At 41.0% G+C, this 17,645-nt stretch overlaps 1 protein-coding gene across 2 annotated transcripts; it reads right to left on the reverse strand.

Moving 5' to 3' along the window:
- Positions 1–290: 290 nt before the first annotated feature.
- ppp6r2a (protein phosphatase 6, regulatory subunit 2a) lies at positions 291–16,938 on the reverse strand. 2 transcript variants are annotated; one of them, XM_042403879.1, is made up of 25 exons: positions 16,519–16,938; positions 16,210–16,317; positions 12,372–12,541; positions 11,624–11,878; positions 10,620–10,806; positions 10,217–10,354; positions 10,063–10,128; positions 9,826–9,938; positions 8,925–9,038; positions 8,588–8,714; positions 8,099–8,251; positions 7,159–7,383; positions 6,982–7,046; positions 6,718–6,833; positions 6,516–6,601; positions 4,063–4,143; positions 3,822–3,919; positions 3,512–3,569; positions 3,158–3,285; positions 2,925–3,049; positions 2,681–2,825; positions 2,492–2,580; positions 2,175–2,367; positions 1,512–1,619; positions 291–445 (listed from the first exon to the last, which is right to left on the reverse strand). In XM_042403879.1, the coding sequence occupies exons 4-25, from the start codon at positions 11,848–11,850 to the stop codon at positions 397–399; spliced, it is 2,691 nt and encodes an 896-aa protein (XP_042259813.1). In that variant the 5' UTR covers positions 11,851–11,878; positions 12,372–12,541; positions 16,210–16,317; positions 16,519–16,938; the 3' UTR covers positions 291–396. The 2 variants fall into 2 exon arrangements, with proteins under 2 accessions (XP_042259813.1, XP_042259814.1); XM_042403880.1 differs by having other exon boundaries at positions 2,175–2,364; positions 16,210–16,937.
- Positions 16,939–17,645: the final 707 nt, after the last annotated feature.

The following is a 17,645-nucleotide window of genomic DNA, read 5'->3' on the forward strand; positions in this document are numbered from 1 at the left end:
AGAAAAAATCTTTCAGGACATAAAAAAATAACGATGATGATGTTACCCCTCGGATTCTGTCATTTCAAAGATCGCTGCTACATTAAAACCGCACGTAATTATGTGCAACATCGGAAAAAGGCTTTGAAGATGATTCCTCTACACTCCGCTCTGTCTGTTGGTTTTTTTCTTTTTTCCTCATTTTTTTTGTTTTTTTTTGTTTGTTTTTTTTGTTTTTTTTTTAACATGTTCCGTCGCCTCATTATTGGTGTTGATTGGCAGTGTCCGGGTCCAATAACATGGCAGAGTGATTCAGTAAAAACACCAGTGAGGTTTATTTAGGGGGAAGTCACTCTGGAGGAGGCTGACAGTCAGCGGCAACCGTAGCTGTTTGGGGATTTCACCGTCTGCTCGTGCTCAGACCGGCCCGTTGACGGACACTTCCTGGGGCGGTGGCGTTTGCTCTCTGTTAGAAGAAACATTCAAGAATGATTTATAAAAACAGCACATGTCAGAATTCCCCATCAGTGAGTGAGGATCATAGAGTGACAGCAGCTAATGTTAATACTCATTTGGCAAAAAAAGACTCTTAAACATCAACATATACTTCATTTATACTTGAAGCAAAAATATTGAAATACAGTTATTGACACAAATCTGTTCTGGTCAGATCAGCTTAATGACAGTATGTGTGTATGTATTTGCATGAGCCTTGTGTTTACATTGTTATCTACTGTAGATTTATGAGGAGTCATGTCAAAGATTTACATGGGCCAGATATTTGTGTTGGAGGGCCAGATTTTGGCCCAAGAGCCGCTATTTGCCTACCACTGATCAGCTGTATGAAGCTTTAGCAGCGTCCAGGACAAACCATACAAAGCCTGCAGCCTTCCAATGTCTTTAGGGACATTTCAGTGCACTGTTTTCACTTTACTGACAGTTTTATCTGACCCTTTGATCTGGAGTTTTTTTTTTACATTTCAAAAAAGAAGGGAAAAAATAATCACAGCTGTTTTAAAATCGGAGGAATAGACACAATTCCTCAAAACATTACACGTTATTTTGCCTCCGATTTCAGCGTGTCAGCTAACTAACATGTTGTTGGCAGGATTTCCTACAGCTGAACGGCAGGAACCACTTCCTGTAAATGAGCAAACTTTCACACAACGGGCCTTTCCCCACTCGCCCTCCACTACTACTGTCACTTCTTACCAAGCGAAGAAAGAAACAGGTCAACTGTGACTCACTCCACCCTTTGTCACCATATGTACATATATATATATATACAAAATTTTGATTATTTGTTCAGCTGATTGATGCATCATTTAGTCTATAAAATGTAGAAAATGATAAATGGCCGTCACAGGATACCGAAGCCACAGCTGTGAACTTAATCTGATCAGCAGCTGATCTCCCCACAGTGTTTTTAAAAGATGTAAAAGACAGAAAGCTTTTAGCGTTCACACTGTATTATACTGTTTATTTTGACTATATTTTCTTGATAACGTCTGTTTCTGTAGTTAGGTACTTACTTCCTGTCAGTCTGTGTGGTTACTGGTGAATCCTCAGACGGCTGCTGTTCTGATGCTTTCGGAGGATCTGACAGAGAGAGTTTCTCCAGAGACACTGGACTCTCCTCACTGCAGGACGCAAACAAACATTCAGAGTTAATCATTATTCCACAGCAACACAGTTTCAGCACATTTTACAGGTTTATGTCAACAGTATGCCCCCCCCCTCCCTGCATAAGTGTCTGTTCTGTAGCTGACCTTTGACCTCACTACAAAAAGAAAACACTTTCTAGTTTGGGCTCAGTGAACTGAACGCTTCATTTAGCTTTTTAGACATTTTTCACACTACTGGAAAAGGTAACAGCTACCCCGCTCTTCTTCTTCTTCTTCTTCTTCTCAACCTTCTGATGCTCAGTTTAAGCTCAAGTTTCTGCAGAGAAGCAGAGGAGCTCCCGGGTTATATTTTTTACTTAGAAAGGCAAAACTGAATGAATCCAGTAATTTCAAATCCCAGTCCAGTCTATAATTTCCTCAATGTGGTAATTATGTTTCAAATATAGATGTTTACACACACACACCAGCTTTTTGTGTATGACTGCACTGAGTGGACTGGTCAACAGGGCAGGATTTTGTCACTCAGCATCTGACAGAGGCTTTCAGCTAAAAGATGCAGTGATGTCAAACCTTTTGAGGTCAGCTGTCTTGTTGCCGGGGGTGCCGGCTGTTTCCGAGGCGATGGCTGCAGCGGGAGGAGCACCGGCAGTTTTGTCATCCTCCTCGCTGTCAGATCCCCCGGAGGAGCTGCTGTCTGAGGCCACGAGAGGAGCTTTCCTCCCTTCTCCTGCCGGAGGAGCACCAGGGGAGGCACTAACATCTGCTGAAACACGCACACACACAGGCAGAGAAAATGACGTAAACCTTTATTTCCTTACATTTTTTTTAATCTTTCACCAACCCGAACGAAACATGAGTTCAGGAGTAGTTAGGTGGGATTGGCTCACCGCTCTTCTCGTGGTTTTGTTTGGCTTGTTTATCTGCGTCGCTGCTACCCGAGTCCACAGGAGAGCTGCACCTGGGATCAGTCTCTGTACTGTAGGAAACCAGGAGGAAGCAGGAAACGGTTTTAACACGTTGCAAAAGAATGACAACTGTTCCTAGAAAATCTCAATTTCTCTGTTTTATCCTCTCACCCAGAGAAAGGCTGGAACTCAGTGAAGTTGGCCCAGCCTGTTTCCTGTGTGTCTGTTCCGCCTCCAGCTGAGGTGTCCCATGCTGCCGGGGTTTGGGATGCCGCATTCCCTCCAGAGTCCCTGAAATTTGCTGTCCAGCCCGGACCTGGAAACAACACAAAAGAGCCTATTTTGAACGGCTGTTCCCCTTTTCGACATTATATTCGGCTGTGTTTCTGTGGGTAGCTGCTGTACACTAGTCTACCTGTGTCTGACGTGTTCTGCTCAGAGTCCTCGTCCTCATCAGATTCAGATCCACGGTCTCGCTCCCTGCCTCCATTCTCCATGCTGCTCCTGGAGCTTCCCTCTGAGGTTTGAGAGACCCCAAACCTGGACAAGAGAGGAATGATGGAGAGACGTTGAGGAGATGAGAGGGTTAACAGACAGAAGACAGTGAGCAAACCAAACACTAGAAATCATCATCATCATCAGGTTTACCTTGTTCTGGATTTAGCTTGTGTTGCATAGTTTATCTCCTTGTCCTCCCAAATGTCCTCTTCCTCTTCAGCATCATCAAACTGGCGTATCCTCTCTTTACAGCAGGCTTCAAAAGCAGCCGCATTGGCCTGTGAACAAGCAGACGCTTGAATGAAGTGATAACTCTTTCTGTGACAGTGTCTAATCCATGATCTATAAACAGCAATAAGCTACTTTTCTATTAACATTGTTCACCACCAAAACTCTACACAGTTGTAGCAACATGAACGGAAGTAGTTGTAATATTAATATCAATGACAGTGGCAGTGTGATTATTATACTTTCTTTTAATGAACAGAATATTCAAACACTTACACTATTATCATCAGCATCTAGATTGAAGTTTATTTCGGCAATTCTGTCAAATGTGGCGCTGAGGAAAGAGAAGAAGCAGAAAACATGAGCCAACATCCTGGATGTTAAACTGATCACTGAGGGATAACTCAATCACTTTAACACACATACAGTGAGTATTACAATAAAGCAAATTGTGTGTACTGAGATTTGATAAAAAAAAGTTAAAGCTCTGGTTTAGAGGATTTTTTTTGCTGATGCAGAGTTGTTTGATACTGAGAAACATTTTCCTTAAAAGGGCAACAAACTGTGTAAGACTTTTCCTCCTTACTTGATATTTTCATCATGCTCGCTGAACTCCTCATCGTTGAACCCAAACTGATCCACAAAGTTGGCAGTCATCTGTTGGATCTGATAGTCGGAGAAGGCCTGGGAAAGTCAAAAGGACGCTTTTTTTAGGGTGATGTCATAATGGATGTTTGTGTTTATTTGACAGATTGAAAGAAGTGTTTTATCATGAATACTGGTGATGATATTGTGAAGTGGTTTTGTTTTCATGGAGTCTCTCCTACCTGTTGGAGCGACAGGTCGTTGGGGAAGGGGCTCTCCATGTCGTCGTCCTCGCTGGACGAGTGCATGTTGTGGGTGCTTACCTGCAGGACACAGAGCAGAGGTTTGGTTTGGTGTACTGATGTTTTCCACACTACAGGGACCCTGTGGCCTTACTACACCCCTCCATACATTATGATGCAATTTCATTACATCAGACAAGAATTACAACAGTACAGGAAAAAAAACACATACAATAGTTTATCTGCTATAAGACAAAGTCAAGAAAAAATAAAAAATTGCTGTGCTACTTCCAATGCAGCAAATGCATTTTCTGTCAGTGCAAATGCCTGCCTGCAATTTGTAAACAATCCTCCTGCAAATACTTATCACCAGATATCACTGCTGTGTCAGTCCTCACAGTGAGCTGTGTGAATCTACAATCAGACGTTCCTGTAGTAACGGGGCTACTGATTCATTATATAAGTAAAAACACTTCTGACATGTGTTGCTTAGATTATTTCTGATGTATTAAATGACAAATTTGAAAAGAAAGTATAGACTGTATGTAAAGATGGACGATGCATCTCCACTTCCTGCCGCTACGCAATAGTGAGGGGCCATGTCTAGATGGTAATACTAGATTTGCGAAACTCTTGCACATGCACACTTGATTCAGCACAGTAGTGCTTGACTCTGCATGTGCTAACAAGCCCCCAGGAAAAGCGCAGGGCTTTGAAATTAATTTGACATAGTGGCCAAACCGTGTAATTATCACTTCTGCATCCGTCATGTGATGCACACTGGCCCAGAAAGACTTTTTCCCATAGACTTAAATTATGAAAGATACGTCTGTAAATCAGAAGATACATATTTTTTGAGCATCACAACTCCTGCAAAATGACTTGTTTCACTATCAGAATTTGATCCATTCAGTCTGATCACATGTGGAAAGTCTAGAAGAGCCACACGATTGAATTACTTCAATCCCGTTCAAGTTAGTGGAGGGCTGAACTGGAAGTTAGGCAGCTCAGCCGGTGGAAGTATCTGGTGCGTCTGCTTTATGGGCCACATGATCTCAGAAGATCTGGGTAATGTTATCCCCAGGAGGTGAACTTTTTAGGCCACTGAGCAACTTTCAGAGGAATGAATCCAGTAAGCTAGCAGTGGCAGGGACTCCCTTGTTTTTACACCTGGGAACAGCGTCTTACATCCTGTATCACATGGAGTGTTGTGTGCCTTATGCACGCTGTCGTTGGATCGCATTGGGTCGTCTCATCATTTTTTGGATAAGCTAGCAAAACTGTAACCTAAAAAGTTGTTTATTAGCCAAATCTTTGCCTTAACCCCAAGATTAAACCTACAGACTTCACACCTAACTGTAACTTCAAACAGAGATGATTCTTTATTTTTTGTGATCGTCGATTTATGAAAATACACTTAAATTTTTGCTCCTTGTTCTGCTGGCAAAGTTGCAACCACAACCAGACTTCCCTGCAGATTATCAATAGACTTTTACCTGACTATTGATAATCAGTCATAATGTTATACTGGAGAAGATGTACAACTAGAAAGTGCTAAAATATACGTCTAACTTATGTCCAACAACAAAAATCTACTCAGATGGGGCGCCTGTATTCTGATATCAATGTAGTATCTTGCATCAACAGATGCCCAAACGGGCTTACAAGACCGACTTTCAATTTCCACCCACACAGGTGTGAGACTAAATATACAAATTATAGGAAAACATGACAAGTATATTCTGTATGCCTTCATGCATCAAATCAGAGTCAGAGCACGGGCTGAGGTGGTCACAAAGCTCACCAAAGCGTGCACTGCTACATCCTGCAAAACCACACCCATGCGGTTGAAATACCACCACTGTGTCTCAACTCAGATACTTCTGTTAGTACACTTCCATGTAGTATACACTGGGTACACTATGTACTTACTTGCGTAGTGCGTGAATTTCAACAGAGTTAAGTTTTTAGGGAGTCCCAGCAATGATAGATATACAAGGAGCTGCTTCAAAATATACTTGTCTTGCCAAGTTTGAAGCACATCTGCATTCGTATGAGGAAAATGATGTGACGGAGCTGTGGTTAAGGTCTGGTTAGGTTTAGACACAAAAGCCACTTGGTTTGGGATAGGAAAATATCATGGTTTGGGTTAAAATAATCACCTGAAACATGGTGTTGGTTAAAGCTACTACTTTCGTAAAGTTAGGCAACCTTTGTCGTCATGGCAACAGTAAACAACATGACAGACGTGACAGAAACCATCTTTGGGAAAAATTTATTTTTTGGTAACGGCTGCTCTGACACTGTGCTGGGCTGCTTGGTCCTGTCCTGACTACCTCGCTGCACTGAACACACTGGGCTTAAACTGGGAGAGAAGAAGATCAAATGACAGGAAGTTAAAAGACAGCGATTCATGCTGAAGAATCTCAAGTCCGCTGAAAATAATGTCTCACCAGCTCTACCGTGTTCCTCCTGTTAGTCTCTCTCAGGGTCTCGTCCACAAAGCTCTCCCAGCGACCTCTGCAGTCTTCTGGCAGCTCTGCAAAACAGTAAACCACCGAGTAATGCCTGATCGCTGGAGATATTACTTTTGCGCTAATTTTTCAGTTAAATGGCGTCTCATCTGGTGTTCAGCCAGCTGCTACACATGATTACCTTTGATGAGATCAGTGATCTGAGCCTGTACTGGTCCTTTCTCAAGGTTCTGGACCACCATGTTGGAAATTCTGGTCAGATGACCCATGTTGCCTCTTCTGGTGCCGCCCTCAGCCCTGAAATTCACAGTCACACACTCACTTTCAACACTTACACAATTACACCTCTACATGTATTTGTCTTTATTTAAGTCACAGCCTAAACACAGATTGATACAAAGTGTTTGAGCATGTTGCTAAGTCATGGATGTGAAGAGGTTCTTACTGTATTTTATCATTCTCCTCCCAGGCGTCAAGGATCTTTTGTACCAATCGACACTGCTGGAAGAGCTGTGAAGAATGAAATCAGAAAAGTCAATCAAAACTTTGCAAACAACACAGTGGAGAGAGTTTTGGGTGTAGTCCGGGACATCCGAGATACTGTGCTGCTGAAGCCACCTACATGTGCCACAAGGGCATTATGAATGGAGGTCTGTGGTTCACTGGTCCCGCCTGTCTCCACTGCCTCCCCCTGTGCCTCAGCGGCTGATGCTGCAGGCTTCCCGTCGTGGTTCTGGAGGCCTGGGCTGGGCCGCTCCTCTGAGGAAGGGTGGTTCAGGATAGCCGCCACACACAGCTCCACTTGGAAGTGCAAAAAGTTATTCCAGGAGTATTTGAAGAACAGATCCTATGCAGGGAAAGAGGGAGAGAGAGAAGGAAGCAGAGCTAAGTCAGTAAAATGCTGCAAGAGAAAATCTAAGACAGAAGAACTCAGGGCGGCATTAAATAAGAGTGGACACCTCCACTAACAGCATGTGTACCAGAACCACATGTCAGATTTCACTAAACATTATGGCGTTTAATCATTTCTTCCACACTCCCTTGATTCACATCAGGACATAGACATTTAAGAGATACACATGATCTGAACACTTTTAAGCATTTTAGCCAGTTATTCATTACAACACCACATGTCTGATTGGTTCTGTGCCCCTCCAACACTGAACCAATTTTATTAAAAACAGTTTCGGGCGGTTAAACCAGAGATGACCTCTGAAGTGCCCCCATGTTGTTTAATGGGGGCAGTGGAGGGTTTGAATCCTCTGTTAAACAGCACACACAGCTTGATGACATGATTCTGCTCCAAAGAAGCAACGCCCACTGCTCTTTGACCAGGTGGTGTGATAAGGTAATCAGTGCTTCCCTGCCTCATGACCAACCTTGTGCAAATTTTTGTCAAATGTTTGAAATGTAACACATAAACTGACTGAATGAGGCAAAAATATCAGTCAACAAATGTTGGACAAGACCTCAAACATATCTGTCACGTAATGTGAACAATGACAAAAAAAATAAGCTTCAGAGTTGTTAAATGTAGCCTGGATAAGTCAGGCTTAGCCTACCAGTAGTAGGTCCATGGTGGCAAGATTGCAGAGCTCCTGGCAGATACTGGGGGCACTGGTCTGCAGCAGGGCGGCCACCAGCCGGGCCACATGAAGGCGGGCGTTCCCCAGTGGCTGCTCTAGAACGCCAACGGTCGTCAATATTGCACTTTTCTGTAAAGGGAATAAGAAAAGTACATCAACTAATGCTGTCACAACATATTTGTTCTGATACTAATACCCAAGAACACTGAGTTTCAATTCTACAACTGTACCGCAGAGAGCAAAAACTTTGTAAAACACTGAAAAAAAATCTAGATATTGCCGTTAAGAGTGTGATTTGCGACACAATGAAATAAATGATAACGCATAATATGAAACGATGGATGTTTTCTATTGTCAGATGATATATATCGTCATATCACACAGCCCGACATCTAATAAACAATTTCTATGTTCTTATGCTTATTTGTGTGTTTATTTTGCTTCATGAGTGCACTGCGGGTTTACCTTGGGGGGATCCAGAAGAAGCTGCTGGAAGTCCTTTAAATGGGGCTCAATGGCATTTAAAATACTGCTGTTGACAGTGTAAGACCTTTCATAACCCTGAGAATACAGATCCATCAGCCCTTCCAACCTGGAAGACACAAGCAGACAAAAACATCAACTCACTAAACATCAGATTAAGAAAACAAAACATTTCCTCTTCCTTCCTTAAAAGTGACTAAAATAAAAATTCACCACGTGGTCTTATTGCACAGATGACCCAGACCAAGAAAAACTATTATCTCACTGTCTGACATTTACAATAAAAACGTGACAGGAAGCACTGAGCGTGTGGACTCACCCAGACCTCCTGGTCTCCAGTAAGGTAAGTAGCACTTGAGTTCCGTTAACAATGGAGGCCTCACTTCTCTCCCCCTCAAACATGTTCTTGAGGAGTCCCGCTACACTCTCCTGCCTGAAAGATAAAGGTTTGCGCTGTTGCAAATCTAAGAAAGAAAAAAACTTTACGATGACGTGCTGATGAAGTATTCTGCTGCTGAAGCCAGGTGTGCCATTAGATGGCTCTTTTAGTAGTGCTTTCCAATACTGATATAAACACTGAGGAGTGGAAATGACAAACAAAATCAAACTTGCACAAAAATCTAAGTGTTGCTAAACAGGCTCTGTCAGCAAATGTTTATATACACACACTACAACTTGAGCTCTGCTTTTTTTTAACTCTACATGCCAGATAAGGATTTTTTGCAAATCTGGAGTCGACAATGACAAAGGAGGCAATCTGTGTGTTTACAATCCTTGCTTATATGGACATGTAAGAGCACATATCTGATCACAACTTTGTTCTAAACTCAACCTGATTCAAAACAGATTATACCAAAAATCTAATTTTGTGACACCAATGACTAAGAGAAGATGTTTGACTAGTTCTGCTATCAAATGTGCAGCTGTGATTAAAGCTGCTCTTAACTCTGGTCACATCCTTTTTAAATCTCTACACTATCAGATTTTGTGTTTTTAGATTGTCTTTATGTGAGTGTGTGAATGTTTGCAAACTTGCTTGCCTCCATTTCCCCACTGAGGGACAAATAAAGTATTTTGAATGTAAGTGAATTGAATTGTGTCGCCAGGTTTTTAAATACACTCTACACAATACTGTACATACTCACCCTAAATACCACAAGCAATTGTTAGATTCTGTGTTGCTAAAAAACACTACTTTGAGTCAGGAATTGTAAACTTACGACTCTAGCACGGCCAATAGTGGGTCGACCTCCGCATTCTCCTGCATCTGATTGGCCTGGTCTCGACTAAGGCGGATGATGTCACAAAGCGTTTGGGACGCGTTTGATTGTCTCTGAAAGGGAAACCAGTGAATCAGAAAATCTCAATTAACACGTGACTGCTGCGAGTTATCAAAGAAAGACCCCCCTCACAACAACACAATGATAAGGTAAACTCCCAGCATGCTTCACACTCACCTCCTCATCTTTGCCAGTATGGATAAGCTCTGTGAGTCTCTGAACCAACTTCTCCTCATTCAGCCACTTGGGGAAGAAGAAGATAAATGGCATTAGATACTGAAAGACCAGTGTTTACTTGAAGGAGGTACACAAACATATGTATAGAGCTTACATGGAGGACCTCCTGCCTCAAGGGGGCAGGCTCCACACAACTGATGAGGCGAAGCAGCAGGTCCATCATGGCAGAGGCATCTATATGTTTCAGCACCAGACCAATGAAGCCTTCCTTTTTCTTTAGAAAGGTGATCACCTGGGACAGGGGGAGAGAGAGGAGTGCTCAGTACTGATGATGTGAATCATAACATGTGATCATTTATCTAATTAGTTTTCAAATTACTTCATTTGTCCTAATTTGTCTTCATTTTTGCTGTGCAGCAGCTTGTTGACCGTGTGGATTTGTCAACCAGGTAAAATGGATTAACAGTGTTTTTCACTGCTTGTATATAAAATGTATTTGTTAATATGCTCTACTCAACAAACTATTGCCCGAGCAAAAACAAATGTTTTAAATGTACCTGTTCGGTTTTCCTGGCGATGAGATTGCCGATGGTTTTGCTGAAGAAACTGGCCAGTAGCGGGTTGAGGGGCGGGTCCTGCTCCAAAAAGTGGTACAGTATCTCGAGGAGAGACTCGTCCCCGCCCAGTTTATCATTGATGATGGACACATCTGCTGTTAGGAGCTCACACGCAATGTTGGGAAACCTTACAAAAAAACAAAGGACAAGGAGAGTGAGTCTTGACATATGCCAAGAGTTTCCTGATTACCTGAACCTTCTTGTGTCTAAAATCATTATCGATAGGATTAAATCAGTCTGATTACTGAAGGGAATATTAGATTAAGATTTTTAAAAACAGGATGTAACAAACTAAAATAGAAGTACAGCTTAAGGGGATGATGAACACAACTGACAACATGACCTACAACATATTATTTTCTCTTTGGACATGAGCATATGAAGTATGAAAATATTTTAATAATGCATGCATGTAAATCGATTATACTTTTTGTATGTAATAGAAAACATGATTAAAACATGAACATCCACTGAAGAAATGAATGAATGAATAAATACAACCGCATTACTTGTTTTGTGTGTCCTTTAAAAGAACTGATTTAAACAGATGCTGCCTTGATGTCTTCACATTATGAAACTCATGGACACAATTAAAGCTGAAAAAGTTGCTGACTTTGCAGTATTTAGCCAAGAGGTCTGGCTCATAAGCACGCTGGTTTGTCTGACGCTTTCATAGTGACAAATTTGCTCTACTTTCTTTTTACCAAATATATAGGTTTTGTGGCATGGGAGTACTTTCCAGTTGTGTGATCTGTGGATGTTGCCCAGTTACTACCTGACAAACTAGATAATAATACAATATAAACTGTAAACCGTTGCACAGGATTCTAAATATATGCTGTATAATGTGTTTCTCTATGTTGCTCTATTCACATTGCCAACTTGGAAACCAGTCACTAGTCCCTGCCATCATTTCTCTATCAGTCACTAATGTGGGGTCTCACTTAAAGCGGCTCCTCTCCTCCAGGTCTGCGGGTGGCTCTGTGGTGATGAGGCTGACCAACTCCTGCATGCAGTGATCCTGGGAGAGGAAGAGCAGCAGTCGACGATTCTGAGCCTTGCACTCCTGCAGGACGTCATCCTCCTCCATCAGCTCCCTCAGCGTCACGTCCTCCCTGTCCAGCAGCTGGTCGATGTGGGAGGTGGTGTGTAGGTCGAACTTCCAAAACATGGTGGCCGCTGGGACGGGGGACACAGCCCTGGGCCGTGGAGGTGGTGGATGAGCACAGGGAGGCCCGGCAGCGGCCAGAAACAATACAAGAAAGGGGGGGTAGGAAAGTGAAGAGTTGATGGGGAAGGAAGGTGGAAGAGGAAGTGTGGGAGGGAAATTGATGTAAACAAAGATGTAAGCCAGAAGATTAAACCAATAGCTGAGACAACAACATGAAAATAAGACCTCATAGGATATTGCAACAGAAAAAACAACATAGTGTTTGGATCTTTCACATAAAGCCATAAAAAACAGCCCATATTTTCAATAAAATAGCACGTATGCCCTCAGCTCAATAGAATGTAAACAGAAATTTGGAACTGAATACATCTAAAGGCAACTCATTTACATAATATATTCAAAATATAATATCATTTACAATATGGACAACAGTTGAATTATTGCGTCCCAAGTAAATGTAGTCATAGTTTATACAATTACAAAAAGACGGAAATGCCACACAGTAAAGTGCTCACACATACCAGTGGATGAAATGTGGATATCTTTAATCAGACCTCCCCCACGGGCAGGCAGGCATTTGTGTTTGTGCAGACGACAGAGAGTGTGGCGAGGCCTGGCATTTATCAGCATGGGTCTCCTCTTAAAACGCAGGCCTCTTTAGGAGATGAGACACTGAGAGGCTCAACATAACCTGCACAGTGTGAAAAAAAAACAGTGGAGACGATTATTCAACTGTGTGCGCGCCGAGATTTGAGGAGAAATGACAGTGTTAGCATACCATTCGGACATCATTTAAAATCTGTACAAATAGTGCATGTGAATGTATACATGAAGAATTAAAATGTATGTTTTGCAACCAGTGAGGAGTTGTGTTGTCCTCATGTGTCAACTCAAAGTTGGTGACGTGCCACCGACACATATAGTCAAACAAGTTTGTTGTACTTTCAAAATAAAGTAAAGTTAATCCCCGTACACTCATCTACAATTTAATCAATTTGACATCTTGAATTAGAATAGAGATGTACCTTTAAGTAATTATGGTATAATCTTATTGTTCATGTAAATAAATGTAAATGTATCAAAGACAAAACTCTATCCAACTGTCAGCTGATGAACATGATGCTGGAACAGACTGTCAAATAATCTTCAGCTCCAATCATCAAACTCCAATTAAATAACAATAAGTTTAATGAATGAAAAAGTCACATGACACTGCTGCTATGTATTAATTTGCTCTTGTTAGAAGAAATGAGGGATGTTCTGATTTTCTAAAGGACTGGTATCGACAGTACCGATCCGCTGTTTTGTATTTTAGCAACATTTTGCTATTTGTTGTCAAACTGTATTTTGTTCATATTAAATAGCAGTTGTCAAAATCCTGCCTCAAGCTTCATGCCAGTACAGATCAGCGATGACACTTCTCTCTACACATATATACTATTATACTAAACACTGAAGGACAGCATTCAGGGCAATTCAGCTGTCAAACATATTTATACTGCTTTAATAATTTGAGTGTTGGTCTACTCTTGTCAGCTGTATTATTAAGGAAAAATAAATAAGGCTCTCACTGAAAAAAATACACTTAAAAAAGTATTATGTTGAACTCTGTATCAGGTTCAGGGGTAACAGATGTGATCCAGACATCCCTAATATTAACCTCTTTAACTGCACAGACCTTTTGGTGCGTCTAGCGTTACAAAATCATGCCGTGCACGCTAGTTTTATTCAAAGCTACAGAGCTTAAAATACAGAAAATATGAATAAAACGGCAGATGGCACATGTAGAATGGCTGATCATACAACATGATGTCAAATCTGTGTGATATTTGCTTCGCTTAAATGCAGAAAACGTATCTATATTTGAAGTTACTTAATGGGAAATCTGGAAACAGCACACTTCTGTCTAAAGGCTAAAGTTAAGCAAAACATAAAAGTTAAGAATGAAAATGCACAAACTTTAAAATGCTTTCAGGTTACAACAACAACAACAACCTGAGGAACTCCAACCAACAAACGTAATTATGAAGGGCATGCCTGCATCAATGAGGTATTAACTCTACACAATGGGAATATTCACGAGCAAGTAAGAAGGCTGTAGTACTGAAAATTCCCTATGAGACAAAACTGCCAAGGAAACTATAGGTGCATCCCTCAGATTTTATATTAACTTCTTTATGAGCTTTTTCTATTTTATGAAAATGCTTTAGGATGAAGCATATGACCATATCACAGATGTTTGTCAAGCCAAATGTTATAAAGTTGATATGCCATGTATATTAGGCTTTGGTAAATCGTTGTTGTCATTGGAAATGAGCATGAAAGTTTATGTGGCTGGTTCCCCGGGCTGACACTTGAATCAGGCTGGTTACTGTTGGTTAAACAACCCTGAGAGCATACTCAGTCACTGTGTGCATGCTCATCACTCTATACTTAGACAACTGCTGAACAAGATTTGGTCAACCTCTCTTCCTCGTGTATCATCAGCACTGCAACAGAGGCTTTTAAATGCTCGCTATCCATCGTGGTAAATGGAGAAAGCCTCTTAAATAATGGAGAACGAGTATTTAATGTTTTTGTGACTAAGCAAGTGCGTCCAGTTTGTTTTTCCTCGTGCGGTTACTGTGGCAGCTAATCTAGACAACCCAACACACCGGCAGTGCCAAAATACAATTACATCTGCTGGCTTTATCAAAGCTAACGTGTCTCTCTGAGCAACATGTTATCAACTGTTGATCATGGAAGTAAAACTGAAGGAGGAAATCAAAGTGCTTCCTCCTTTTTCTTTTCCTTTTTTCCTGAGGAGGACCCTTCCCTGCACATGCACCAGCAGCAGCGTCCATCTGGCATACATTTACAGAGTACACAAGTGCAATAATAACCCGCCATACGCTCCCTGTGGACACTGAGCAGGAAAGCAAATGCTTGACTTTACATCCAAAATAGAACCCACCAGAGGCAACCTCAACAAAAACAGTCTACTGGCACATATAACATTCGATGAAAAGAGGAACAATGGCACATATAAAGGACATATATGTGGATGTTGTGAGCTAACAATAGTCTGTAATTAAGTGGTGATATCATGCGAAAGGGAATACCACCTACATTTTTACATGAGTTCTCCTCTACTTTCAGAATGTAATGAAGGATGCAATTGGTGGCGACTGAATGTTTATCATGTTGCTCTTGCTACCTGGTGAATGCATTACCAAACTGATCAACCACTTCTGCAATGGTGCACTTCAGAGGGAACACAAAAACTACAATCTCACCCAGCCTGTTGCTCCTTACTTGCACTTAGACGCACTGGAGCTGTAAAATTAAGTGAACAGACCTGTATTTTGCCTGTACTTCATGCACAGATGGTGGTGGCCCCCATGATAATGGCGTTTCTTCAATTCATATTATTAAATATTGGTTGCCTTTTGGTTTGTTGGCTGTCAAATATAGTTAGCCATCACTAATTCTTCTCACTTGGGTTAGGCATTTGGCATTACTTTCTTACACATGGTAGCTAATGATCAAGAAAGTCATGTTAAAACGATGGATCCATCAATAAAAAAACATGACTTTGCATCTCCGTCTATCATATTTTGGTACGGAAGAAGCTCCAACAATGAGAGAGACACTGATGTGTAGCTAAAGAAATGTAAACCGATCTACTGTAGCCTTGGCATGAATTGCACATCAACTGACTTGCTGTAGGAGCTCAGATTTCTGTTTACTTCAACTCCTGAGGAGGTACGACAACCAAATAATACAAGAATAAAAAATAATAATAACGACAGCCATCATGTTTCAGTACATTTCTCATTACTCTCGTTTAAACACTAGGTCTTTCTTGCTTTTTACCTATTGCTAACGTGCAAATGAACCCGGACGGAGTGTACTTTAATTCAGAAACGTTAACTCTGCACTTAACATTTGACTCGGTCCTGCACAAAATCTAACATTTCTAAATATTATGAGGCACATAGAAGCGGAAAATACAATCGCGTTAATCTCGATGGCAGCCAAGTATAACCTTTAAGGAAAGCGCCTATATTACGTTAACTAATGTTGAGTAATTTAACAGCTAAACATTCCCTGTGCAAAGTTAGCTGATTAGCCAACATTAGTTTGTCAGCTTTGGCGACTTTTGTTGCTCCAACTTATCTGTTTAGCATACCATTTAGCTAGAGTTAGTTCCTCCTTTGCTCTGAATAGCACGCAAGCTAATTAGCCACCAGCAGTTACCGTGTACTGAGCTGAGTTAACTTATATATCTCTCCAACTTAGGCTCAACTTTGTCGCTGCAGCAGCGGAGTTAACGTTAGCTAGCTGCAAGCTCAAACTCACCACCGTCTTTAAACTTACCTTTGATTTAAAGTCCTCCGCTATTCCTTTCGTCTGTGTTGGATTGTTGTTGGAGTTTATCGTCAAGCAGCCAGCTATCCAGCTAACTATCCGCTAACACACATCAGCCTGTGAGTGATTTGTTTTGAAGAAGGGGTCAGTCTGCGACAGCAGAGGCTGCTGTTAGCTAACGTTAGCTCAACTTAGCTAACGTTAGTCAAAATGTGGCTTTGAAGTCTGTCAAATAAACAGTCCCCCAACATTAACGGCTACTTCACATTAATAGCAATGCCTGATATTTCAGATATAGAGTGTATGATTCGTACTCACGCACAAAGTAATTCAAACGCGAAGCTAAGTTTAGCATGCAAAGCAGGAAAAACTCAGTCATATTTTTCGAATCAAAATGGCGACATGGTCACGAGAGCGCGCACTAGACCTACACGGGGACGAGCAAAGAACTCAGAGAGCTTCACAAAACATTTAGGTGAATGATGCGGCACTGTTATTTTCACATCACTAATTAAACTAAATTCTGAGGCTCTTAACATTCTTATAATGCACCTTAAGGAACATATCTACGACCCTCTTACCAGGCACCCCCATTTTGTGCATATGGCCGAAAATAATTTACCCAAAATAAAGGGGTTACTGTTCTTCAACCCTTTTGATTACAGTCTTAATCCTGATCTCATTTTAAAGGTCATTCTTTAAATTTTACAACCAAAAAGTCAGAAGGAGTATAAGTGATCCTGATTAAAGGTTACAAAGGCACAAAAATGAGTAGAAAGGTACGTTTTTGTTTTGTTTTGTTTTGTTTTGTTTTGTTTTGTTTTGTTTTGTTTTGTTTTGTTTTGTTTTGTTTTGTTCTGTTGCTGTTTTTTATTTTTATTTTGTTTTTTGCCTTGCCTATTTTTTGCCATACAAAGGTGAATATAAGGCCTGTAGTAGTACCTTTTGAGTGGAAAATACTTGCCTGAACATATCTGAACCACTTATGTGTCAAAACTGTTGATGGTTGAGCTTAAAAATAAGCTTTCTACATTGTTTTTGTACAGTTATGTCTCAGCAGAACACCTTTGTGCCATTTGTGCAAATTTTGTGCCAACAGGCAGAACTGATATTATGGATCTTTGGAGTAGAAAATTACCACATGCTTTGTACAAATGAATAAAAGAGAGTAAATGACTCCAAAAAAGTTTATTTTACAAAAACAATTTAGCCTTCATACTATATATAAAAAAAGACTCTAGCTTTTCCCCACAATCAAGTGTTTTGCAGTCCCTTTGCATTGGGGTAAAATGTGGCTTCCTCCACTCTGTGACCCATACAACTACCAGATATGCTGCAATATTGTTTTCACAGTTTTAAGTTGTGTGGTCATCAACCTGACTGTTACATTCATGAAAACAGTTTCATTACACTGAACAAAGAATAGTTCAACAGTTTAATTAAAG

Source organism: Thunnus maccoyii, chromosome 23, assembly GCF_910596095.1.
Source record: "Thunnus maccoyii chromosome 23, fThuMac1.1, whole genome shotgun sequence".
In the NCBI taxonomy this organism is placed as follows: domain Eukaryota; kingdom Metazoa; phylum Chordata; class Actinopteri; order Scombriformes; family Scombridae; genus Thunnus; species Thunnus maccoyii.